The sequence below is a fragment of the Osmerus mordax genome, chromosome 16 (assembly GCF_038355195.1).
Source record: "Osmerus mordax isolate fOsmMor3 chromosome 16, fOsmMor3.pri, whole genome shotgun sequence".
Lineage (NCBI taxonomy): Eukaryota > Metazoa > Chordata > Actinopteri > Osmeriformes > Osmeridae > Osmerus > Osmerus mordax.
Window position 1 is genome coordinate 12,569,956 of NC_090065.1, and position 22,611 is coordinate 12,592,566.

General features: G+C 42.0%; 6 protein-coding genes across 6 annotated transcripts; 3 read left to right on the forward strand and 3 right to left on the reverse strand.

Annotated features, from left to right (window-relative positions):
* Positions 1-799: 799 nt before the first annotated feature.
* zgc:153115 (uncharacterized protein LOC768186 homolog) lies at positions 800-4,310 on the forward strand. Its single transcript, XM_067252392.1, has 2 exons — positions 800-1,552; positions 2,990-4,310. The coding sequence occupies exons 1-2, from the start codon at positions 1,054-1,056 to the stop codon at positions 3,241-3,243; spliced, it is 753 nt and encodes a 250-aa protein (XP_067108493.1). The 5' UTR covers positions 800-1,053; the 3' UTR covers positions 3,244-4,310.
* A 3,500-nt stretch (positions 4,311-7,810) lies between these two features.
* LOC136958950 (procollagen galactosyltransferase 2-like) lies at positions 7,811-11,955 on the reverse strand. Its single transcript, XM_067253110.1, has 12 exons — positions 11,720-11,955; positions 11,038-11,148; positions 10,827-10,944; positions 10,563-10,697; positions 10,171-10,375; positions 9,938-10,057; positions 9,493-9,566; positions 9,301-9,407; positions 8,984-9,116; positions 8,516-8,643; positions 8,202-8,408; positions 7,811-8,090 (listed from the first exon to the last, which is right to left on the reverse strand). Exons 1-12 carry the CDS (start codon positions 11,953-11,955, stop codon positions 7,811-7,813), a joined length of 1,854 nt encoding a protein of 617 aa, XP_067109211.1.
* Positions 11,956-12,442: 487 nt separating this feature from the next.
* tsen15 (TSEN15 tRNA splicing endonuclease subunit) lies at positions 12,443-13,791 on the forward strand. Its single transcript, XM_067252397.1, has 4 exons — positions 12,443-12,612; positions 12,711-12,792; positions 12,907-13,042; positions 13,233-13,791. Exons 1-4 carry the CDS (start codon positions 12,532-12,534, stop codon positions 13,414-13,416), a joined length of 483 nt encoding a protein of 160 aa, XP_067108498.1. The 5' UTR covers positions 12,443-12,531; the 3' UTR covers positions 13,417-13,791.
* Positions 13,792-13,814: 23 nt separating this feature from the next.
* Positions 13,815-17,772, reverse strand: zgc:55943 (uncharacterized protein LOC406337 homolog). The gene is made up of 6 exons (XM_067252401.1): positions 17,650-17,772; positions 16,523-16,655; positions 15,647-15,732; positions 15,341-15,411; positions 15,087-15,147; positions 13,815-14,887 (listed from the first exon to the last, which is right to left on the reverse strand). The coding sequence occupies exons 2-6, from the start codon at positions 16,611-16,613 to the stop codon at positions 14,849-14,851; spliced, it is 348 nt and encodes a 115-aa protein (XP_067108502.1). The 5' UTR covers positions 16,614-16,655; positions 17,650-17,772; the 3' UTR covers positions 13,815-14,848.
* Positions 17,773-18,141: 369 nt separating this feature from the next.
* Positions 18,142-20,486, forward strand: sec22ba (SEC22 homolog B, vesicle trafficking protein a). Its single transcript, XM_067252395.1, has 5 exons — positions 18,142-18,320; positions 18,562-18,671; positions 18,940-19,100; positions 19,251-19,397; positions 19,556-20,486. Exons 1-5 carry the CDS (start codon positions 18,246-18,248, stop codon positions 19,708-19,710), a joined length of 648 nt encoding a protein of 215 aa, XP_067108496.1. The 5' UTR covers positions 18,142-18,245; the 3' UTR covers positions 19,711-20,486.
* On the reverse strand, positions 20,415-22,468 carry imp3 (IMP U3 small nucleolar ribonucleoprotein 3). The gene is made up of 7 exons (XM_067252396.1): positions 22,270-22,468; positions 21,816-21,923; positions 21,638-21,712; positions 21,259-21,338; positions 21,086-21,137; positions 20,933-21,005; positions 20,415-20,680 (listed from the first exon to the last, which is right to left on the reverse strand). Exons 1-7 carry the CDS (start codon positions 22,404-22,406, stop codon positions 20,654-20,656), a joined length of 552 nt encoding a protein of 183 aa, XP_067108497.1. The 5' UTR covers positions 22,407-22,468; the 3' UTR covers positions 20,415-20,653.
* Between the last annotated feature and the right edge of the window lie 143 nt (positions 22,469-22,611).

Genomic DNA, 22,611 nt, shown 5'->3' on the forward strand with positions numbered 1-22,611 from the left:
AGGAAATACCTCCAAGCTGGAGCTACAAACATCCAGTGAACCAATCGCTTGACACAGGGCTGGGCCCCTGCAGAATGGATAGACCCTCTATTACCCCCTATGGCTGAAGAAAGAGCAGAACATCACTGGATTTTATTGAGTTTTGCACACACAAAAATACATGACAGTAAATTAAATAAACACTGTAGAATGCATAGTGTCTATTGTGTGATATAATTTTAACTACCCAACCGTGAGTCTTTCAATCATTCCCAAATACTGATATTGAACAAAGACTATGGACATGAGCATTTTCACAATGACAAATATATTTAGAAATTGTAATCACGTCTATACATGAAAAAATGCTTCAAAGTTCCAACAAACCAACGTAATGCCTTTATGGAAATATTAGGCTATACATTTCAGCTAAAACACAAGAGAGACCTCTAGTGTCTAGACTGCCTCAAAATGATATAGCTAGATATGGTATTTAAGCCTATTTCATGCCTGGTGAAGAATATCCACTGGGACAATAATTACTTTGGGCTGTATCATGTGTAATAGTAATTCACATTCCACTTCATAGCCTTTACAAAATTGTAGGCTTATTCGTAGACCTAATGGTCAAAATGAACATAATATTTCTGCATCAGTCACTGCCCAGACTATCACTGGATTACACTTTACAACAATCTTGCCTATCTGCCAGGGTAGTCCACGCCCGTTCACGTCAGTCCGCAACGTCAGTCTGTGCGTTTTGCTCTACCGGGGGCGTGGGTTTGACCGGCTTTCAGAGTCAGACACAATGAACCGTCGGACTATGTGAGGTACGCATGCTGGGCAGGCGCCACGTTCACGTTTAGCCAGAGTCGTTTTCCTTTTTGTTTGATATTATTTTATATTTTTCGACTATATTTATCAACAGTCTTTCTGAAGGTAAATATTTGTCTAAAACGGGCCGTTTTCGAGCTTGTTTGACAAAACGAGGTCGAAAACCGTAGCCAGTCGCTAACACGACTGAAAACAACAAGACCATTTTTTTCGACAATAGAAGGCTAACAACGTACGATAATGTCGTTATCCGTGTACTCGGATTACTTCGCCGCTGAATGTTTAGTGTCGATATCTAGTGGTCCTGTCCTACATCGACCCACCCCGGTAGCCCCCGCTGCCACCCAGCCCCGTCCACAGGCCCAGCTTCCCGGGGAGCCTGAAGGGTCGAACGAGGACAGAGAAGTGAGTGAGACGCTGAGACTTGAAGGGGCCAACATGATGACTGTGGCTGGAATCCTCACCGACCTCCACGGCAAGTTCCGCCCCATGTCGGCCTACTCAGAGAGCAGCAACTCCTCGTGCGGGGAAAGCGGCTACACCACGTTGTCTGACTCAACTACCCCCACTATGACCCCCACTGCCACTCCAATTCCTGGACAGTACAATGCCACTCAGCAGCAATGGGGAGGAGGGCCGCCCCGGTCCCCTGTGAAACGACATCAGTGTACTTTCATAGGGTGTGACAGAGTTTACGGGAAATCATCTCATCTGAAGGCGCACATCAGAACACACACAGGTACAGTTTCGTTGCTAATAGTTTGGTGTTCTTTTGGAGCATTTATTAACACCTCTCAATTTTGTTCATCTTTTTTTTCCATCCAGAACTCGTAGTTTGTTTAGAACTTGCGCCTGTACTTGGTCCCTACTCACAATTGATTACAATCCACACGTCGTGTAAAGAGGATTTTTTTTATTCATGCGTACGTTGTTGGATGGGTGGGAGGCAATCAGCCGTTAACCCGCGAGTTAGTACAATAACTCGCCCTAACAAAGAGGGGAAAAGTATCCAACAGAGGCACGCAACAAAGAAGTAAATGAACAAAAGAATGGGGCAGGACGAAATGCACTGTGACGAACATCTACATCCAGGCTAGATTTGCATATGAAGTGAAACGTAATATTTCCGTAGTAAACTACATGGTCAGGTTGCTCTAGCTTCTCGTTTGCCATTACAGGCCGTCTCTCACTGGTCTAGTGCTTAGATGTTATTCGTAAGCAATCGTAGATCTTTTATAAAACTAGATAAGACGACGAGTAGCCAACTCGCACATTTCATATTGATGTCGGGGATTTGGACTAATATGAGGTAGTTCTGGGGTCCATCGTTTATCATAAGAACGGTTAAATTCAGGGTCAACGCACAGGCGCGATCGGATTAAGGGACAGGAAACGGCTAGGTCTAACTACTAGGAACGCCCTCGGAGGAGCAAGGGAGTTGAAACTGCTACAAAACGTGGGCTGGCTTTATGTTCCTGAACACACCCCATGACACCCCCTCGTGCATGCCCCTTGTAGTACTGCAGCTTGGGTTTTCTAACCCCTTCATTAAGTGATTATACTGGAAAACCTCCTCCGGGCTCACCAGAAAACTAAATCCTGTCCCCCCCAGCCATATGTAGTAGGTTGAAATAGCCATCTTATCCTGTTGATTTACCATGTTATTAAATGGCTTATATATTTCTATACATCCATTGACATGGGGCTGGATTCATAATTGTACGGGTGTACACTCAGTAGGACACTAGTGTAGTGTCCTACTGAGGAGGTTGAATGTGGCTGATCTAAAATGGCTGGCATCATAGAACCCCATTTCCACTAGAAAGACTACCAAGCTCCAACTGAGCCATGTACCATCAAAACCCAACATTTAAATCAAAATGCAATGTTTCCAATCAATTGAATTGAAACAGATGGCTTAGCGCAACCTTAGAATCAGTATTCAAATGCATGCATCACTGAAGGTGCCAGCCATGTCTGTATAGAACACTGAATCTTGACAAAATCAGCATAAGCTTTATTCGCCAAGTAAGTTCGCACAAACAAGGAATGTACTATGGCTGGAAGGTGCGTATGGTAAACGTATAAAAGTTTTAAATATAAAATGCAGAAAAGGTACTTTGGGGTTGTTGTGAATATCTTGGTGAATGTTTCTCTCCAACGTTTTGTGCTCCAGGTGAGAGGCCCTTCCCCTGCACCTGGCCAGACTGTGACAAGAAGTTTGCCCGCTCGGACGAGCTGGCGCGTCACACCCGCACCCACACCGGAGAAAAGCGCTTCTTGTGCCCACTGTGCGATAAGCGCTTCATGCGCAGCGACCATCTGATCAAACATGCCCGCCGTCACCCCGACTTCCAGCCGTCTATGTTGGGGCGTAAGAGCTGCTCTGGAGGGCAGGGGGGGGGCTCCAGCCCCTCTCTGGGTCAGTAGGAGAAGGCTTGAGCCTGGTCCAGGGACCTGAGGTCTGCTCTGGTCATACAGAGTAGTCCTTACCTGTGCACCTGCCAAGCCCCAGTTCCACTCATTCACCGTCACTCACCCCACAGGACCTGGCAGGAGGGCCGAGGAGTCAGCCCACCCCCCCTCCCCCCCCCCCATCCCACCTCAGAAAGAAGAGATCTTGTCTCACCTGACCTCGTTTTCACCACACAACCTCATTCTCTCAAAACTTTAACAGAAAACTCTCAAATGCAGGGATTTGTCCACACAACACACATACACACGCGTCAGCCAAAAGTTTTTTCCAATATTTTGATGTCATTAGAAATATGGTATGAGATCTTTTAATGTGCACACAGTACCTTCCTTGATAGTGGCCCTTGTGATGCAGAGATGACTAGAGGCTTTTAGCAGCTTGGCTAAATCCATGTTTAAGTTTTAGAGTTTGCACATTCCATTATTATTATTATAGTTTTTCCTTTTAGTTTAATTAGTTCCCATAGTTATGTTTCAAAACATCCAGTTTTGCTATATGTCCTCCAATACTATCATTGTGAATGCTGGTCACTTCCATTGTTGAGACCAATGGACCACACAAATCCAGAAGTCTCCATCTTTCCTTCATCAATGAAATGCTGGCACACCATACATGTAGTAGTATGTCAGAGACCGATGCAAATGTTTAATAAGCTTTAAGCTTTTATTCTAGAGACATCTTTAAAATACTATTAGCACGAGTAATACTTGTGATGAATTGTAGTCCTTATATTAGGGGTGACAGAGTATATGCTTGGATAGGATAGTGCTGCTTGTGAGTTTTTGTGCGCGTGTCTTATTTACGTTTTTGTTAGAGAAAGAAAAAAGAAAAATTCTGCTGTTCCCACTGTGTCCATTTTATGGACTCTTGATTACTTTATCTCAGTGAACAACACTTCAGGAAACTCAAAAAGCCTTAACCTATTTCAGACTTCTTTTGCACCATGTTTACAGTCAGATCATTTTTACAGGTATATGCCAATGTTGGCACATTTACAAATACACATATATGCAATATGGCACTTTTTTTTACAGGTGTTGTTTATAATTCTATTTGGCTAGTAAAAATGTGCACTGTGTTGATGTGCTTCAAGTGGACACTGTGGAATTTGATGCAATGTGTGCATCTCTCATTGCCAGTTGCTTTAGAAAGCGTGATGCGGATAGCTTTGCTTTATGTATTATTTAGATTTTATAGATGTTTTTGCTTTTATGGTCATTAAGGTCCTCTCCTCATTGTAATGACTTAACGATGTTACTTGCTTTTTTCATACTTCATTGGAACACACTGTATTTACTTGGTGCTCTAAAAGTTTTGTTTCACAACTGTCAAACGGTAAGACTGTGCGTCAAAAGTCACCCCAGGCCCTTTATTCCCCAGATTGGTGGATTTTCAAGATCCTATGATTCATATCTACATGACACTGTAGACACATGGGGTGATAAGTCAGGGCATGTTATTGTGCAGACCTTATGGCACCTCCTCATACTCAAATGTCTTCCCTTGTCTTATTCCAGACCAACATTCATTGATGATCAATGAATCTGATTTCATTGGTCACTTTCCTGTATTTGTAGACCACTGCCTATTGTATTGTGATAAAAAAAAATAATTACTCACCCAGCGAATACATTCTTCAAGAATCTTGAAAATCTGTTGACAGTTCTGTTGGTAACTGCTGGCAGTTATCTTGACACAAATGGACTATATAACTGTCAAACCACATCAAAACGACCTAGTAAATATATACATGTCCTCATATCTCACTTTACAAATGGGTTTGTGTTTTGCCCTTGTTGACTCATCAAATAAGGATTTCACCATAGCAAATGTTTTACCTCAGGATTTATATTTAGAGTGTTGTCTTCTGTTGGTAGCAGCTCAATTTGCAATAGGGCATGTCAATGAATCCAGTCCTACCTTTAGAGATGATCCCAAAGCCATTGAGCCTTGGATATTGGATACTTTTGATCCTCAACTGATACAACATCCAGCCAGGGATATCGTTTCTGTTCTTCCAGCACATTCCCATGTATGCAATGTTCTGTGCTTTGCTCTGGACCTACTGCAATATATTTACACCTGTCTGGATATTCAATAGGCCATTTGTGTTGCAAACCACTATATCTGGCTTTGGGTACAAACATTTCCAAAACTTTCTTATGCTGCGCTGCCTTGCTGGAGGCACAAACTGCTGTGGTTTTCCACCCTCAACTAATTCAAATATGCACATTGTTTGTACAGAACATACTTTTTTAGATTGATGCCTAATTCTTACATTAATGATGCAATTTTCTATCCTCTTACTCAAGCGTTTTGTCTATAAGAGGAACTGGAACTAATTTAATACTTGCTCCAACGTACTGTTTAATATTTATGCTCTCAGGTGTCTTGAACTAAAACCTGGGATTTCCATATTACCTGTGCAACACCCAAGTACAAGCGTGTTTTGTTTCTGTTATTTTGATTAATTTATTACAACTATAATTTGTGTGGTTTAATTATCTTTTTCATAGCTCATAGTTATTTTGGGGAGGGGGGGGATATGGAACGCTACAAGAAATGTGTTCCATTGTTTGCTTGATATCAAACTGCCGGCGCTTTTTTAAATAAATAAAATTCTTAAGTTGAATGTTTGTGTTATTTGTGTGAAGACTCATACTGCTGTTCTAATTACATTTTGTCCGTCATCCATCTTTCATTATTTTACTTGTCCAAAAGCTTGACTCAAAGCTATAATTTCTAGCTTGCATCATGTGACTCATACACAGCACACAGGCAGAACTCGTACTATTTGTATGTGCTGGACCTGGTTGCGAGTCTCCCGGTCCTGTCCTACATCTATAAAGTTGAACAATGGATTTTGGTGTTTCAAAACCCATTGACACTGTATGACTATGTTTAGCCTGTGTTCTGCTCCTCTCTCTCACCAACCGTCTCTGGAGGAGGGGATCCCTTTCTGAATTGCTCCTCCCAAGGTTTCTTCAATTTTTTCTCCTGTTTGGAGTTTTTCTGGGAGTTTTTCCTTGTCTTCCTTGAGGGTTTAGGTTGGTTAGGGGCAGTTCTATGGGCGTATGTGAAGCCCTCTGTGACATGTTTGCATGTAAAAAGGGCTATACAAATACATTTGATTTGATTTACACGATTCATACAGACATTACAGTTTTTCTCAATTTCTAAGACACATTTCTTGAATGTGTACTGTGATTTCTCCAAACTCTAAACACACATCTTCATACTTACATTGTTTTGGCCAAACCCTTGACTTTTGACCCAAAATCAAACACTAGTCAAAACCATATTTGTCGTATAAACCTAACTTTGCATTCAAAATACACACAAAGCCCTCAAACAAATTCAACCTTCTGAATACCCTTTACACACTGCTGGGAGGAATTCAAAACACTATTTTAAAACGTTTTGAAGAACCATTGAATATAACGTGTCCCTGAATTTTAGATATGTTCCACCCAGTTTGACATGATGTAAATCATAAAACTCACAAATACTGCAATTGTCCTTCTTACAGGCTGTTTATTTTCTCTTTACAACATACAGCAATTGCATTTTGACCTCTTGTTACTGTAGTGGTCACAGTATACAAATAGTAGTACTTTCAGTCAACAACAAAAATTCATTGATGTAAATTGTAATTTGGGGAACAAAGGTTAAGAAAACAAGGAAATAAACAAATCATTTTTACCTGGGTAACAGTGCTTGAGTACGCTACAGTACTGTTCATTCTGGGTCAGCATCCTGTCTCTGACCAGGGTCAGGCCAGAGATTTTCCTCAACATCACAGGCAATGTTTTCACTTGCCAAACAGCATGGAAAATGCCCTTGAATGCCTGAGCCATCGCCCACAAGCTTCTTCCATGGCTTGGAGAAGGTTGTTCTGTCATAGGGGTTTCTGTCAGTGTGGCATGGATCTCATTTGAGATTGTTGTTCTTCTTACTCTTCTTCTGCCTCTTCCTCTCCTCTCATTCTGACAATTCTTCCTCTTACTCTGATATTTGCATACATGATTTCAAAGTACAGATGAGCTCACCTTTGTATTCATTCCAAACCCCTGATTGCATGTTGAGTATATTTGCTTGTTAGTGCTTGCACATGGATAATTGGTTGTTAAGGGTGTTTGAATTGCGCTGGTTTGAGTTAACTTATCAAACGGCAGTGTTTTCTGAATGACATCATGGTGACAATTGTTTCTTAAAGTGAGAGGTGTATTTAGACTTTTGCAAAGAAGTGTGAATGAACCTGAGAAATGTGTCAAAAAGGGTAAATTGTGTTTAAAGACTGGGGTACATGGTCTTTCTGCTGGGATTTGGCTAAATGTTTTTGTGAGGATGGCTTACACATACCATTTTTGTGTGTTAGCAATCGAGAAAAACTTTAAGTTCAGTAAATATATTTATTCACTCATGGATTGCATACTCAAAACCAAAAATAAATGGCCTTCAGACAAGTGCATTGAAAGATATCATTTTAATGTGAAGGCTGTAGGTGTGTGTCCTTCCTCATCAAAGTTCATCCCGTTTGCTGACGGCCGAGGTCGGGGCCACATCCTCTCCGTCCAAGGTTCCAGGGGTGACGGGACGCTCCTGGCTGTCCTGCTCGCTTCTCCGCTGGGCGCTCTGGCGGTCCCAGTCGGTGGCCACTGCCTCGTCGTCCCAGATGGTGGAGGTCTCAGTGTCGCTGAAGTAGCCAGGCTCCCCGGTGTAGTGTGTAGGGAAGAGCAGCAGAGGCTCCACTGAGAACACCTGCAGGTCCCTCCTCTCAAACTGAGCCAAGTACTCCTCACTGAGGAAACACAGCGTTTGCAACCGTTTACAACAAAAACATGGATGCAACAAAGGACCAATAGAATTGCTGTGGTTCATTCATATTGACTGTCCATGGGCAGAGACTCACTTGGGGTGCTTGTTGAACATGATGGGCAGGAACTCATCCACAGGCAGCATCTTGCCAAGGGGCCGGGTCTCCAGGAGTCTCTTAGCACCCTTCAGTGACAGGGTGTAGCCCAGTGTCCAGTAGGAGTAATCGGGGTGCACCAGGTTCTTGACCCCCTCCACCCAGCGCTCAGGCTGCTTCACCTGCAGCCGCTTACGGCCCACATAGCTGGCCCAATGAGAGAAAGGCAGAGAAAAAGAGCATATGGATGGCTTTGAGATGTGTAAATCATATAGCTGTACAAAGACATGTCAGAAGGAACGAGTGACCCTCACATCAGATCCCAATCCAGCGACGCATGATCCACATTCTCCATGATGCCCAACAGCTGGCTCCGGAACCTGGGCTCGAACCTTACATCATCCTCCAGAACCAGCACACGCAGCAGTCCCTGCTCCACCACCTACATATATACATCGGGTAACATCTAAATGAAAGATTACAGTCTTATTTACATTAACATATTTTTGGCACTGAAATGCTTTATTCCCAGATTTCTTCAACAATAATTAATTAAATAATATGAAATATTAACAATATAAACCTTGATCGATTTAAACAAGAATGTACAGTATTTAACTCAATATAACTAGACTACAAAATAGTAAAACATTGAAAAACGAACACAGAACAGCTCTGTGAGGAATGCAATTGTATTTGATTGTAATTTGTTTAAATGGATATTGGGTTATGTGACTGTAGGATGTGGATTGGGTTTGCAGATGTGTAAAACAGATGTTCACCTGTGTCCAAATGTTGTAGTGACTGAGGAAGCAGCCGATCTCTCCCCTTGTCAGCACGCGCCCAGAATAGGGATCTTGATACCCTGGCAACATGTCTATACCCATCGCTTGCAGCTGAGAGGAGTTTAGCGCTCTGAGAGAGAGTAAGAGCGAGAGAGGATAAACAGAAAAAAGAAAACTTCAAACAAAAACAAATCAGGCATACAGACTTTCCACCACTGTGAAGATGGTCTAATGAGTGTCCTGTTTCCTCACTGGATAGGCTTAGAATGTGGTGCGTTTGATATTGTGTGTTATTGGTGGCTGTGGTGTCGTACTTGCCATCCACCGCCTCTGTAAGAGTGGCATCAATGCCTAACACAGCGAGGGTGCTCAGCATTCGCTCACGCCTATCCAAACGACGTTTCAGATTTATCAGGAAGATCTATAAGGCAGTAGAACAGTTTGCCTAGATGTGTTTTTCCTTTTTAATTAGTTGGAATGAATGACAATCAATAGATATAGTTTACCTGGTCAAATCCCAGCTTTCCCAGCTTTTTAGGCTTGTGGTGGACATGCTTGGAAGGCTCCAGGGTGTAGTCAACTGGTGGAATGCAAGGAAATGCTGTGCTCATATGAATCCTGATAATACTGCGATGAATGAATATCAAAAAAGATATTTGATAAGACATTTCCCATGCATGGTTTCAAAGGGAAGTCATGGTTGAATGTGAAAACTATGTTTTCATTCATAGTTGAATGCAGAGAGAGAGAGAGAGAGAGAGAGAGAGAGAGAGAGAGAGAGAGAGAGAGAGAGAGAGACAGAACTATAACAGAAGAGTGAGAATTCTGACAGGACTGTGAAAGTGAGAGGAACCAAACAGAGCCAGTCCTGTATAAGGGCTGAATAAAGAGAGAGAAATATAGCAGCTGACAGAAGAGGAGGGCAAATGACAAATAATGAATGAAACCTACTCAGAGCTTCAGTCAGGGTGTGGGTGAAACTCTCCACCTCCTCCTCCAGACTCTGGTGTTGCTTGAGGGGCAGTGGCAGGTAGCCATAGTGCTCTCTGTTGCATAAGTACATCTGCACATCTGTGGGTCACAGCAAGGGGAAAGTAATTGTGTGTACATGTCACGCCTATGCGTGCAATACGTATTGCAGTTAGCATGTGATGCATGTACAGTATGGATGCCCATGTGCTGACCAGCCTGACGTGCAGAAAATGCGAAGGCCATGATGTCATCAAGGGGGTAGGTGTAGAGGGGGTGGGGAGGGTGGAAGGCCAGGGAGCGGCTGGCGCTGCGTCGCAGGTCCAGCAGGTATGTGGAGTGCACCATGGGAACAGGGAAGCAGCCCTGGCGTTTCCACTTGCGGATAGGGATGTACTCTGGAGTCCGCTTGTAGTAACCCTGACAGGACAGACAAAACGTATGGAAACAGGACAGTAAAATAGAGAGAACTTCCAAGAAAAGAGTTGTGCATCATTCTTGTACATGAGAAATAATTATGAGATTTAAAACCTTATTGATCGAAACCATTTGATGATCTTGGAAAAACATTCAACCAACCAACAGGCAACTTGTCAAATGTAAATACCTGGGGAGTCATTCCACACCAGAAGTTGGAGTAGAGAACTCTGGACTCCAACATGGGGGCCACCAAAGTCAGGTTTTCTGCTATCATATCACTCAGCACCCACTTGTTTGTCAGCAAGTTATCACTGTCCACAAACTGGGTAATGAAGAAAGAATATGCATCAGTCCCAAAACTGATTTGTGGTTCTTGGTTAAGGTCCCCCCATTTGACTCCTGATGACATTTAATGGGAGGTTTCTGTGTGAGACTGTAATAGCAATCTCACCAGGATATAATCAGCCCATTGTCCCCTGGCTGATCTGAGTGCAGCCTGCTTCAGCTTCATCACGTGGGTGAACCGAGATATCGGCCAGTGCTTCGGCCCCAACTCATCATCGTAGAAGCTGTGGGATGAAGACAGGAGGGACAATTGTGTATGTTTAGACAATAATTTAATAAAGTTGATCCATACAATGTCTTTAATAGTGTGCACTTACCTCGGTTTCTCCATTGGTCTCCACTCCACAGAGTGGTACTGGCTCTGGACCTCCTTCAGCCACTCCTGGAGCATGGCAGTGGTGTTGTCCACACTGTGGTCTGCTGCAGCCCTGAAGTATCATAAGGTTCCACAGCATTAGCACCTTTCACGTTTCATACTTGACTGTTCATCTTATTGGTTTTTACGAGAATGACAGCCTACGGGTATATCAGCACTGAGTTCCTTTTTCGGACTCCTTGCTGCAGTTATTCACATTGATATGATACTCCACATCATGTCTCTCCCTCTATGCTCAAATGTCCTTGTTTACTTTTCTCACTGATCTGAGTATAACTACAGAGGGGTTGAAATCAGGCCACTTTCTGAAAGGACTGCATGGCTAATAACATTTGTTGCATACACAAAGCATTTACTTTGTCCTTTCATCAAAACTTATCATTGTAAGACAGTAGTACAACCACAGTCAACAACATTGATATTTGTTTAACAAAGGGTACATGTTATGTTTAAAAGGCACATTAATCAAGCGTCATCTGATTTAATTACTCCATTACTGGAGTAGTTTACAAATTGGCCCACCCAAACACATATTAATAGGCCTATGTCAAATGACATAAATTGAGCTTTGAGGGAAAACAGATTTTTTTCATTCTGTTTCTTTTCTTATTCTTTATTTTTACCAGATTGCGATACGATCCTTGGGATAGTCCAACCTGTCAATGCAGCCCAAGAAATAGGGAAGGCTGTGTTCTGCATTTCGTGCAATAACTGTTATTAATACTTTGGGCTTCTGCAAGTTAGACTCGGAGCGGGCAGGTTCCTGTGGATCAATAGTCAAGTCCTCTGAGCAGGTGAAAGGGAATCTCCAAGTTAGAGTCGACAAAAAAAGTCCGATACACAAAAATCCTAAATGCATTATTCCCCGTACTTCGCCTATCTCTCTCAGCCCGACTGCTGCAGTTGTGTGAGAGTGAATGTCTTGGAATGAATGAGAGGGCAAAATGCAGGTGTGAGGTGTGGCACCTAGCCCATAGCTGGTTGGCTGACAGACTGTACTTCAATTATTAATGTAGGTTAAGCATAAATAATACGATCCTTGTATGGTTCGTCAGATTTTACAATGTTTAATCATGCAAAGAAAAATACAATGAGCCTATGCCATCTGAATAATATTATGTAAATAATAAAAACAAACGTCAACTCAAAACGTAAGACCTTCCTGGTCTAAAATATGTCGTCAATAATTTACATTCGATAATTCTTATAAAGGATAAAACATTGTCATAAGTAATTTCATCCACACACCAAGCCTAACTCACAGAGCCAATTCCTGGAACTTAAATCGTTTTACAGTGTCCACCCGGATTTGAGATGTTTGAGCACCTCAGCTAGCCAATAAGAACAGCACTGACACTCATGGAGGTAGCAGCATGTTTCTGTTCGAAAGTTTAACGTGTTCTGAATATATTTCTGATCAGTTGTAGTCGTTCCAATGTCAAAGGGGACAAATAAGTCAGAGAAAAGTTACGTTGAGAAACCACTTCCTTCCAACTGGTTTCTACAGCACCCAATGGCAAGTATTAAAATATAATGACTGTCAACATTAGCAAACAAGCTAGGTAGTACACGACTGTGCTGATAATTCAGAAGCTGCGTGTTGTTTGTCATCAGTATCAGCATTTGACGAAATTGGAGATTGGGGAATCTGCTCAAGTGTATGCAGCCTTTCTAGTTTACCTGGATCTGACTGAAGGTGAGTGCCCAAGAACAGAATCTTGCATTAACAATAAAACGTAATTTTTTACTCGTTTATTTACCAAAGACTACCAATGTATCAATGCACTCTGTAATAATCTCTGTCCAACAGTGCGTCAGTGGAAGGAGGTGTCAGGCGTTGAATGTGCTGAGTTGCAATTGGTATTGCTGGAGGGGAGGGAGAAGGAGGGGGCACCAGTACAGACCGTGCTCCCTCTGCCTGCACACAGGACTCTGAGCCACAGAAGGTGAGATAAAAGTGACTGGTAGTTTCTCTTTCAGGTTGTTTTCATCCAGTGTACTTAACATCTTAAAGGTATTTCATAATCGTTGATGTTTCTCTGCAATCAGTCGGTTCACAAAAGGCCCTGCCCCTTCCAGCTCTCTTTTGCTACCTGCGTCTCACATCTTCTCACTGGGTTCTCTTTCTATCTCCAGTGTGCGGACAGTGTTGGGCCGGGGAAGCCCTATGCTGCTGTGTGTGGTGGCGTCTGATTCCAGCCTGGTTTACCAGAGGATGAGTGACGGCCTGCTGACCCCGGATCCTCCCGTGGGCATCCAGGATCTGGGCCGCCGGCAGCACCGCAAAAGGCGTCAGCAGCCATGGACAGGGAAACACTAGATGGGGAAATTCTGAGAAACCCAGGTTGCGTATAGTACAACCATCAACCTCACACACCTGGTAATGAACAGATGTGGTGTTTCAGGGGACATTATGTGAGGTTCTGTTGGTTTGGTGTAGGACTCAGGTGTGAAAAGCAGAAATTCCTGAATAATCAGAAGATGTGTACCCTTTATTTACCGATATTAATATGGACTTGCAGACGTTGAGTTTTGTCATTTTACAGAGTGGATGCTGCTTCCTCTATTTTGTATTCCTGACCTTATTCTATCGAGTGGTGTGTTTTTGTGGAATACAGCATAAAATGTGTCAAATTACTTTTGAGAACTGCTGTAGAAAACATGTTCTGCTTGAAATGTAAGCTGAGTATTTCACCATTTCACAAAAAAACACTGAAATACTTGTTTTTATTTATTAGAAAAACAAAAGTTGAACATGAAAATAAAACACAATGACAACACGTGAGACCCATACTATGAACGTTTACAGTGTATTCTGTGTAGAACTGCTGTAAAAACATATGGAGAACAAGAAGTATTCATACTTTCAGATGAGTTTGTATATGTATGATGATGGATATCTAATGAAGAGGAAAACTTGGCTACAAAAGACCATGACTAAACACCTCAACCCTGAGTAATAACATTAAACAAGAATACTCTACATGGTGAAGGAAGACACAGACACGTTGTATGAAGATACTTGAAAAAACATGTTAATACTGGAGAAAAAGAAAAGTGTCTTGGAATGCAGGATGTTGTCCCCTTATATTAGTAGGGAACACGTTAAGAAGTGAGACATTGAAAACTTAGCAGACAGCAGTTTCCCACCTGTAGTGACGCTTTACAAAAAATCTTAACTGATAAGAGAGAAGTTGCTCTTTTCCTGTGCTAGTCCATCTGTGATGGTCTGACACTGGGTAAGTCTGCATCATTCCAAACAGCATCACTTTAGCCTCCAATATTCTGGTCAACATACAAACACAGAGACTATTCCTTTAAACCAGTAGAACTGGCAACATTGGTCTCAGTCAACAGATCGTGTCATAATGAATGTTATGTTCCTCATTGTCAGAGTCCCTTTTAAGGAGCGCACACGGTTAGAGTAGTAACTACTACAAGGGTAAACATGATGTCAGGCTTTCACGCAGAGTGCGACTGGTGATAATACAACATTATTTGACAGTCTGAAGTCATTGGGAAGGAAACATCGTTCCTTAGGGCTCATCAGTACTGGGCAGTGTGGCAGGTTGGTTTGTAGGCAAAGGGCAGAAAAAAGGTGCTTTAGGTCAGGTTAATATGTTCATCTCCAGCCTCCCAACATCCCATACATGGGCTGTTCCAATAGGAACAATGTCACTGGGAGAAAGGTTGTGTGGTGCAGTCTGTCCATCACACTGAACATCCCTCGTCTTCTCTCTGGGAAGGGGGAGCTATGTCATATCCTCCTCCTCTGAGCAGTAGTCCCGACCCTGTAAGTAAGGAAGTAAACTTTACATATAAAGCACCTTTCAAAACAAAATGTACAAGGTGTCTTGCCTTTCTTCAGTGTTAAACATTCTTATTTCTGGTCCCCATTTTTGAGAGGGAAGAGAATGTGGAATATCTGAATGTTAAGACTCAAAGATTCATGTTATATGTGTTTGACTGGTATGCCTGAGAAGACCTCACCTTTTCTATCTTTTCATCCAACATCCTGAAAAACTCTTGTTGGCTCTCTGAGGAATGGATACTGTAAAAAGATTGTGATTAAAAAAATTAGTCATCTGTAGAACAAGTTATTGGTGTGCCAAATAATTCTAAATATTATTATATATACTGATGATGTCAACAACATGCTAGTCAATATGGCACAGACAATGAGAATGCATATTAGCAGACAGCAACAGCAAAAATAGCACAACTACAGACTGAGTCACACTCACTGTATCTTTCCGTTGCCGTTTGATCCTGTGTTGTCTGTATGTTGGCCTCTGCTGAGCAGGGCACTCTTCTCCTGAAACACAGGATAGAAGAGGAGCTTGAACATGACTAAGCAGTATGACTGACTCCCAAACCCTAAACCACATTTGACATGTTATCACATTTTATTCATTTAGCAGATGCTTTTATCTAAAGCGACGTTTAATTAGTTCACATAAATGGGTCTCGGCCTCTATTCCTGGGGTGGGTTGTCTTTCCCCACATCAAAAGCGAACACATTGAGAATCAGAAGCAGAAATCCGTCTTACTGTGCTGTCCTGGTGGCAGTTGTTCCCCCCTCCCTCCTCTCCGCTGATGTACTTCACCTTCTCCACTCCTTTCATCTTGTACTCATCTGCAGGAGAGTGAGGGATGAGGGTGAGACGCACAGGTTTACCACAAACACTTCTCTTTCTATTAATGGACTAGTCCAACAGCGAGGGTGGGGGGTGCTTAGGGGTGGCACAGTAAGAGCCGTTCTGTAATCAACAGAATCCAGGTCAACAGTTCTCTCAGTTCAACACTTGATACAATAAATATGTGCTTGAATTCTCACAGTTCAAAGAAAATCCTCTTTTCACAGTAGTTGGCAAGCAGACACGACCTGTCACATCCTCTCTCTCGTTTTCTCTACGCATTCTCTCACAGACACAAACACACGCCTCAAATGATGGTTGAAAGGAAATGGAGAACGACAGGTGAGAGACATGACTGCAAGGATGGCCCGATACAGTGACTGGTGATGGTATCACAATTATGACCAAACTATTATTTTGAACAGAACAAGAATTAAGTACCTCCTTCCTTATTTTGCAGGTCTACAATAAATAATACATTTAGTCATTTAGCAGATGCTCTTATCCAGAGGGATTTACAGTAAGTACAGGGACATTCCCCCGAGGCAAGTAGGGTGAAGTGCCTTGCCCAAGGACACAACGTCATTTTGTACAGCCAGGAATCGAACTGGCAACCTTCAGATTACTAGCCCGATTCCCTAACCGCTCAGCCACCTCACTCCCCCTAATGCATCAACTAGGCCTACTGGTTTGTAACCAACAATTATCAGAAGAATATGGTCTTATACAGCAGCACTGGCTGAAAGTGCCAGTAAATAGATTATGGTACTTTCCATGTGTGATACTGACCAGAGAGAAGGTCCCCGTTACTGTAGACTTTACTCCGGCCCTCTTCTCCACTGGGCACCGCCGACACCTGTTTGGCTGAGGTGCAGCCCATCTCCTTATCAACTCTCCTCAACCACGCGCATCACAGGCTGACCTGGAGGGTGGGAGAGAAAAGCATGGATAAAGAAGATGTGGTGAGGTAAAGCAAGCAAGTAAAGTTGGTAAAGTAGTGAAAATCGGTGTGATTTGGGACATGGTTAAAATACGTCTCCCAGAGAGGTAACAAGTCGTATGATGAAGTGATAGTCGGTGAGTTTTTGAATTCGCCTTCGAACGCCCTGCAATTTACCAATGCTGGTAACCTAATCACAACACACGATAATGCCAGCTGCATCTCGCACAATAGGCTATTCAATAGCACTGGCGATGCCCACGGTGCCAAAGCGCCGGTTAATCTCTTTTGAGCCGGTTAGGTTATTGGGCCGCGACCAGGGAATGTGGAAATTTTGTGTCACTGTATTTCCAATAGAACAAATTATACTTCGTGCATATTACGTTTACAAGTTTTCCTTTGTATGTAGGCCTACTAATGACTGAAATGCACACGCTGTGGCTATTATATTAGACCTTAAAATAGAACACGAAGTGTTCACATTTCCATAATTTTGTAAACGCTACTCTGACCTGATTATGGCCATTCCTTCTGTCTCTGGGACTGAGCGCAGCGATCACAACGCACAGCTGAGTCCAGCTGCGGTGTCAGCTGATCAACTGGATGTCATGTTTCAGAATCCCTTAATAAATGTGTATCTGTTGTAGAGTTGTAGCCAACATACGATACAAAAACTAAATCGACGAATTCAGGATCACACGCCGAATTCTTCCCTTAGGAAGCAAACATAGCCAATCTGCATTTAGCCTAGCCGTCATCCGTTTCCATTGCATCACCTAATTATTCATCACAAATCAGAGACCAAATAAAAATATAAATAAAAAGGATCGGAATGTATTTGCTCAGAAATAGCCTTCATAACAACAACAAAAGAGGAGCAAAGAGAGCAGCGATTCTATTCTACAAAGAGCCGGCGGTGTATCCACCGAGGTACAAACGAACAAAAACAGCGCCTAATATAATTTTATAAAATTACCATTTAGTACAGGACTTGCCCATGGTTTCGCAGGCTTACGGTGGATTTTGTTGTTTGAAGATTTTTTCCAGTTTCAAATGAGACAGACGGTCGCCCACATCGGGGGCTGCATCTGCATTTCATATAGAGAGAACAGGCATTACCAATCGAGATGTGCTATCCGTCTGGCACCCAGTCTGGTCCGGTTGGATGAATTTGAAAGTAGTCTATGCAGGCAGATCCGATCCCAGAAAATGAACAAGATCGAGAATAAGTGTCGTAACCTACAATAGTTGCTCATCATTAAAATAAACAACATATAAGAAATACTGATACACATTCAACATTTTGTTTGTATAATTGTTTATATTTTGTTTGTAACATTTGATGCAATATTATTTTTGTTGGAATGTTATCCGCTAAAGTTGGCTTTCCACAAAGTTTCATTGAATGTAGTCGGACAGTAATATACGGCGCAACAAGGATTTCCGGCCAGCTCACCTGCATCATCAAGTTTGAGAGGTTGCTGAAGATTTGAGTTTGCAACGTAGCTGGATAATTGGTGTTGACACAAACTGCAGTTTTTGAAGAAATACAAGCTACATAGTCATACCAAAATGGTTTTACTGACAATGGTTGCTCGTGTGGCGGACGGACTACTGCTTGCCGCGTCGATGCAAGAGGACGAACAGGTTTGAATAAAAAACTAGCTAGCTACTGCACCAGTGTTAACTACTACTAGCTAGTAGTATCACGAATATACCAACAGTAGTTGCTAACTTGTTTTACATTGTTAGCGGTCAAGCTAGGTCATTTATTTACTGAACAAAACGGTTTCTTATTCAGATTTTGTTTGTAAAGATTGTATATTTATTATAGTAAGTGACAAAATGTTGAAGAATGTTAGGCCACTTAACCTTGATTTCTCGTCAGTCAGGAAGAGACATGCAGCAGTACCAGAACCAGGCAAAGCAACTGTTTCGCAAACTCAACGCTCAAAGTCCCAACCGCTGTACCCTGGAGGCTGGGGCTGTGACTTTTCAGTAAGTTACTCCATTCAATACCCTACAATGAACCGCCATTCATAGATAAAAAGGAATTGCCAAAATGTAGTAACACGTTTAAAAAATAAAAAATCTTTCCAGTGTCAATACACCCACCTCTCATCTTAGTGGTGTATAAAGACAGACTGACTGGAGATGTAGACCCTCCCATATGCCCTGTACAGTATCCACATGTTCGAGGAAAAAAAAAAAAGGTGAAATGGCATTAGTCTCACTCCTAAGTCCTAACGTGTGTTTGTCTCCTCAGCTATGTGATAGAACATGGTGTGTGCTACCTGGCGTTGTGTGAAGCTGTATTTCCCAAGAGGATGGTTTTTGGATATCTGGAAGACCTTCAAGCAGAGTTCCACGATCAATATGGAAAAAAGGTCCCCACGGTTTCTCGGCCATACTCTTTCATTGAGTTTGGTGAGCATCCTTTCTTTTAAGAGCTCAGTCTTTAGATCCTAACTAAAGAATCAAACCGTATTTAAACACTCCCATGTTCTAAGTTCTCATATTCTTAAGGAATCCACACAAGATTATTTGGATGCAAACCATCTCATATCCTTTCTTTAGACACATACATCCAGAAGACCAAGAAGTCGTACATTGACAGCAGGTCCAGGAGGAACCTGGGCGGCATCAACACAGAGCTGCAGGATGTGCAGAGGATCATGGTTGCTAACATTGAAGAGGTTCTACAGCGAGGAGAAGCCTTGTCAGGTAACTCAATGCTCAGGCATACAAGCTTTATCTAGGACCCAACAAACTGATAAAACCATCCTCGTTTGAGTGCAAGATTGATTGCGTCTCAATAGATGACTGCATTTAGGCACTACTGATCAGTGTAGTATTCTAAAATGATAATTTTGTCAATTCAGCTCTCGACTCCAAAGCCAGCAATCTGTCCAGCCTCTCAAAGAAATACCGCAGTGATGCCAAATACCTCAACACCCGTTCCACCTATGCCAAGATAGCAGCAGTGGGAGTCTTTTTCGTCACACTTGTTGTCTACATACGTTTCTGGTGGCTTTGATGGACTGAGAGAAGGGACATTCTAACCAACTGGTTTGATTTGTTAACAGTAAAACACAAGTTGCTAAGTGGATGTCTTGGGAGAAGGTGTGGCAATGTGTGCTGGGATAGAAGGGACATCTGTCTTTTGTTTTTAACTGTCATGTCTTGTCTCTGGAGCCTGTTCGATAAAGCATGTTTACTGAATAAGCCAGGCTTATGTTAGTTACTTTCCCTGACAAGCCTGGTTTAGTCGGTAAACAAACTTTATGCAACAGGCCCCTGGTCTTGTGTAAATGGATTCAAATACTGCCTTATGGTTTAGGTCAGCCTCTCAATCCAGGTCCTTGGGGGACCCCCTTCTCTGCATGTTTTGTGTTTCCCTCTTCCAACACACTTTATTGAAATAAATGAGTTGTTACCAGGCTTCTGCCGTGCTTGATAATGACCCAATTTGAATCATGTGTTGAAATAGGGGAAACATCTCAAAAAGGCAGGGCAGGGGGTCCAAAGGACCTGGATTGAGAGGCTGCTTTAGATGAATGAAGGGAGGTGGGATCTGGGCACTCAGTGTTTCCATGTTTCCCATTTGCTGGAGCATAAAAGGGATACATGAATAAGCGTTATCTATGTTTACATGATGGGATGGAAATTCCTTTCAAAGCTATGCTGTGAAAGTTAATTCATATATGCAATGGTCTTAAGTATGAACCAATTTCTTATACCAAAAGTTTATTGTTTACAAAATTTACATAAAATGTAACTGTTGACAATTAAATTATATATTCAACCACTTCATTATTTTTCAGATTTGTACTATATATACACAACTGTATGCAATCTGAATATTTCTGTGATCTTCATTCTCAAATCCCCTAAACCCACTCTCAAATATCCAAAGCTGTTCATACAAGCTTCTTCACATTCCTCCACTCCATGATGAAATGAGCCGCTGGTTAACAGGTCTACACCACAAGATCAAAGTCATCCCTCTGAAAAACAATGTGATATGTCAGAGCAGCCCAAAACTGGGTTTCAACATTTACCATTGTAAATGTTATTCAATAATTATGCAATATGCTAACGTTTTCTTGCTTACAAAGGCATCTGCTAGGATATATGAGCATTGGTATTTATGACAAATTAACATGTGAGCTACTTAACAGATGACAAAATCTTCACTTGAGTAAGAATAACTTTATAGTATAAATAGGAAAAGTGAAGGAAAAATTGCATCCTCTAACCTCTTCGTTGTAGTTCATGACATGCTGTTTGATCTTGGAAGAGTCAACCCAAGTAACAAAGTCTTCCATATTTCTGAAAGTAAAGACACAATAGTTTATTTATTAAAACTTCAAAAATATAAATACAGCAGGTCAATTGGTCAGACCACTCACCTTGTGACAAGGAACGCTGAGTCTGTGACAATCTCTGGTCCTACTCGCACATCTGAGAAACACAGTCAAGAACACAACAACCCACAAACTTGCGACACCAGACATAACTTCACTTGTCAAGTGTACTTGAGGTTCACAACCCTGATCATTTTCATTCTGCCCATAAAGGATACGTCCCTGCTCAATAAATGTAATGGCGGTCGTCAGGTTCTGGGCCATACGTAGGCTTACCATTATGGTGGGCAGCCGCCTCCTTGGAACCATGGTCAATTGGGGAGGAAAGAGCAAAGATTGTACGAGCAAACGTCAATGCCTCCAACTATAATACTGCAGAGAGATGATAGGGCTTACAGGCTTGCCCACCTTTGACCAAATCATTTTCATGAACTGAAACCATTTGTGACTTATGCATGTAAATGTGATCATAAAATATGTCAGCACTGCAGGCTTCACAAAGGTGTTATTTTGTGTGGTAATAACATATTGTTTCTCCAGGACTTTTAGTACTGTATTTATTTCCCTAACCGCGATACAACACAGGTACTGATTTACCTGCAGAACGAAGAAGCTGTGACCTTCTCTGTGAGAGCCAGGTTCTGTTTGGTTGGGATCAGGCCAGTGCCATATCTTAGAATAGAGATTAATTTAAATCATTATTATTGGGTGGTAGTCAACACCGCCATTCTTGGCAAGAGAACATATTTTTATCCTTCCCCATGGTGAAACTCACAATTTCTCCAGCAGTAACGATGTACTATGGGCTCTGAACCCATCCTTCTCATCTAGATCACGGATCTTCTGGGCAAGCTCTCTGATATTACGACTCAACTTGTTGTACCTAAGGGAGAGAAATTAACTAAATGACTTCCAAGTACTGGATAGAGACATATATTACTCTCAATGTGTCACTTATCAATATCCAGCTTCATAAACATTCCCCTTGAGGTTTTACCGAGATGTGATAATACTGAATACGTATAAGAAACGCTAGAGAAAACCAGCCAGCTAAAGTTTCTCACTGTTACTAAGACCAAGGACCATGCACAAATGGCAGCTTAAACACAATCGATTGTAACAAAATGAAAAGATTAGTTTATATCGCCAACCTACTACACGTTTGCTAGCTAAACGTCATCTTACTAGCTAGCTATACAGTAAAAATGTGAAAATGTCCGCATGCTCACTTTGTGTAATCTTCTCTCTTCTCGATATGATACTTTCGCAACACTTTCACCTCGTGTAGGTTGTTGTCTACTTCCCAGTTTATGAAATCGACTTTCTTCAAAAGCTTCTGCTCATGATATTTCAATTTACGAACCATTTCCCTAATATAGATTCAGCTAATAAAAACTAGAAACCACAAGATACACTTTACAGGAAGCACGTGTAAAAAAAAACAGCAGATCTCCTGTTCAGATATATCGCCGCCTATGCCTGTGGTGCAGTATTGTCACTGGTGCCATGAATCGCACCACCAAATATACATGGCAAAAATCTCGAGCCAATACGATATGCAAATATTTGAA

Excerpts from the sequence above, each read along its gene's own strand:
- zgc:153115 (XM_067252392.1), top strand. The coding sequence starts at position 1,054 with ATGTCGTTATCCGTGTACTCGGATTACTTCGCCGCTGAATGTTTAGTG. Across the intron at positions 1,553-2,989 it reads GCACATCAGAACACACACAG|GTGAGAGGCCCTTCCCCTGC; the intron begins GTACAGTTTCGT and ends TTTGTGCTCCAG.
- LOC136958950 (XM_067253110.1), bottom strand. The coding sequence starts at position 11,955 with ATGCATTTAGGATTTTTGTGTATCGGACTTTTTTTGTCGACTCTAACT. Across the intron at positions 11,149-11,719 it reads AAGGATCGTATCGCAATCTG|GGCTGCAGCAGACCACAGTG; the intron begins GTAAAAATAAAG and ends ATGATACTTCAG. Across the intron at positions 10,058-10,170 it reads ATTTTCTGCACGTCAGGCTG|ATGTGCAGATGTACTTATGC; the intron begins GTCAGCACATGG and ends TGTGACCCACAG.
- tsen15 (XM_067252397.1), top strand. The coding sequence starts at position 12,532 with ATGTCAAAGGGGACAAATAAGTCAGAGAAAAGTTACGTTGAGAAACCA. Across the intron at positions 12,613-12,710 it reads GGTTTCTACAGCACCCAATG|TATCAGCATTTGACGAAATT; the intron begins GCAAGTATTAAA and ends GTTTGTCATCAG. Across the intron at positions 12,793-12,906 it reads TTACCTGGATCTGACTGAAG|TGCGTCAGTGGAAGGAGGTG; the intron begins GTGAGTGCCCAA and ends TCTGTCCAACAG.
- zgc:55943 (XM_067252401.1), bottom strand. The coding sequence starts at position 16,613 with ATGGGCTGCACCTCAGCCAAACAGGTGTCGGCGGTGCCCAGTGGAGAA. Across the intron at positions 15,733-16,522 it reads TAACGGGGACCTTCTCTCTG|ATGAGTACAAGATGAAAGGA; the intron begins GTCAGTATCACA and ends ACTCTCCTGCAG. Across the intron at positions 15,412-15,646 it reads ACTGCCACCAGGACAGCACA|GAGAAGAGTGCCCTGCTCAG; the intron begins GTAAGACGGATT and ends CCTGTGTTTCAG.
- sec22ba (XM_067252395.1), top strand. The coding sequence starts at position 18,246 with ATGGTTTTACTGACAATGGTTGCTCGTGTGGCGGACGGACTACTGCTT. Across the intron at positions 19,101-19,250 it reads ATACTCTTTCATTGAGTTTG|ACACATACATCCAGAAGACC; the intron begins GTGAGCATCCTT and ends TCCTTTCTTTAG. Across the intron at positions 19,398-19,555 it reads GCGAGGAGAAGCCTTGTCAG|CTCTCGACTCCAAAGCCAGC; the intron begins GTAACTCAATGC and ends TTGTCAATTCAG.
- imp3 (XM_067252396.1), bottom strand. The coding sequence starts at position 22,406 with ATGGTTCGTAAATTGAAATATCATGAGCAGAAGCTTTTGAAGAAAGTC. Across the intron at positions 21,924-22,269 it reads AAGAGAGAAGATTACACAAA|GTACAACAAGTTGAGTCGTA; the intron begins GTGAGCATGCGG and ends TCTCTCCCTTAG. Across the intron at positions 21,138-21,258 it reads TACATTTATTGAGCAGGGAC|ATGTGCGAGTAGGACCAGAG; the intron begins GTATCCTTTATG and ends TGTGTTTCTCAG.